Raw genomic sequence first — 647 nt, 5'->3', positions numbered from 1 at the left:
TTTTGAATTGCATTTGACCAGGCAGTGGGGTTACTTGACATAAAGATATTCTCACCACATTTCATACCTAAGAAGGAACAGATCATGAGGACAGTGATACAGCATGCAGTAGCAAAAGAAATCAACTATATGTCACCTTTCACAGTGTCTATGCTTGCTAACTGTTGATCAATGCATAAAAAAGGTCGTTCTATTCCTTATCAGCTATAAAGCTGAATGGAAGACAGATGTGCTTAGCAATGTGAGGCTGGCCTCAACATGTGCAATTTTGAATAGGTGGAGAAGACCTTATTTTTTAACAATCTTTCTCCCTCTAGATTGTCAAAGATGCATTCTTTTTCATGATAAATTCTTCATGTGTGTAATGCCTCATGCGTTCTCAGCTTTTTATTGTAAGCTTGCAAAAGGCAGTGGCTACTTTTAATTTTTTTCTCCTCCTTTTGCCCACCCCTGCCAGACATTTTTCATAAATAGGACCCTAAATAAATATTTATGATTATGATTTTGTTTGAACTGTGGGAGAGAAAAAGTTTTTTAGGCAGTCTTTAAGAGACCCAATTAAGAAGCAACTAACATCAGGAGGGATGACATTTTTCAAAACTTCTGGATCTTCCCTAATTCAATAAATCAGAATGTCATAAGGTCAA

The 647-nt window shown here is 36.3% G+C and overlaps 1 protein-coding gene across 1 annotated transcript in view; it reads right to left on the bottom strand.

Annotated features, from left to right (window-relative positions):
• Nucleotides 1-647, bottom strand: part of LOC109378576 (cysteine-rich secretory protein 2-like) — a gene marked incomplete at both ends in the record, with an annotated part of 6,414 nt that overhangs the window by 2,667 nt on the left and 3,100 nt on the right. Inside the window, one exon of the mRNA XM_019634903.1 lies at nt 7-67. Coding sequence (XP_019490448.1) covers nt 7-67 — 61 coding nt within the window. The remainder of the gene's footprint in view (nt 1-6; nt 68-647) is intronic.

This window comes from Hipposideros armiger, unplaced genomic scaffold, assembly GCF_001890085.2.
Source record: "Hipposideros armiger isolate ML-2016 unplaced genomic scaffold, ASM189008v1 scaffold_2182, whole genome shotgun sequence".
In the NCBI taxonomy this organism is placed as follows: domain Eukaryota; kingdom Metazoa; phylum Chordata; class Mammalia; order Chiroptera; family Hipposideridae; genus Hipposideros; species Hipposideros armiger.
The sequence above is the reverse complement of the archived record's forward strand: the minus strand, read 5'-3'. Positions and strand labels throughout refer to the sequence as shown.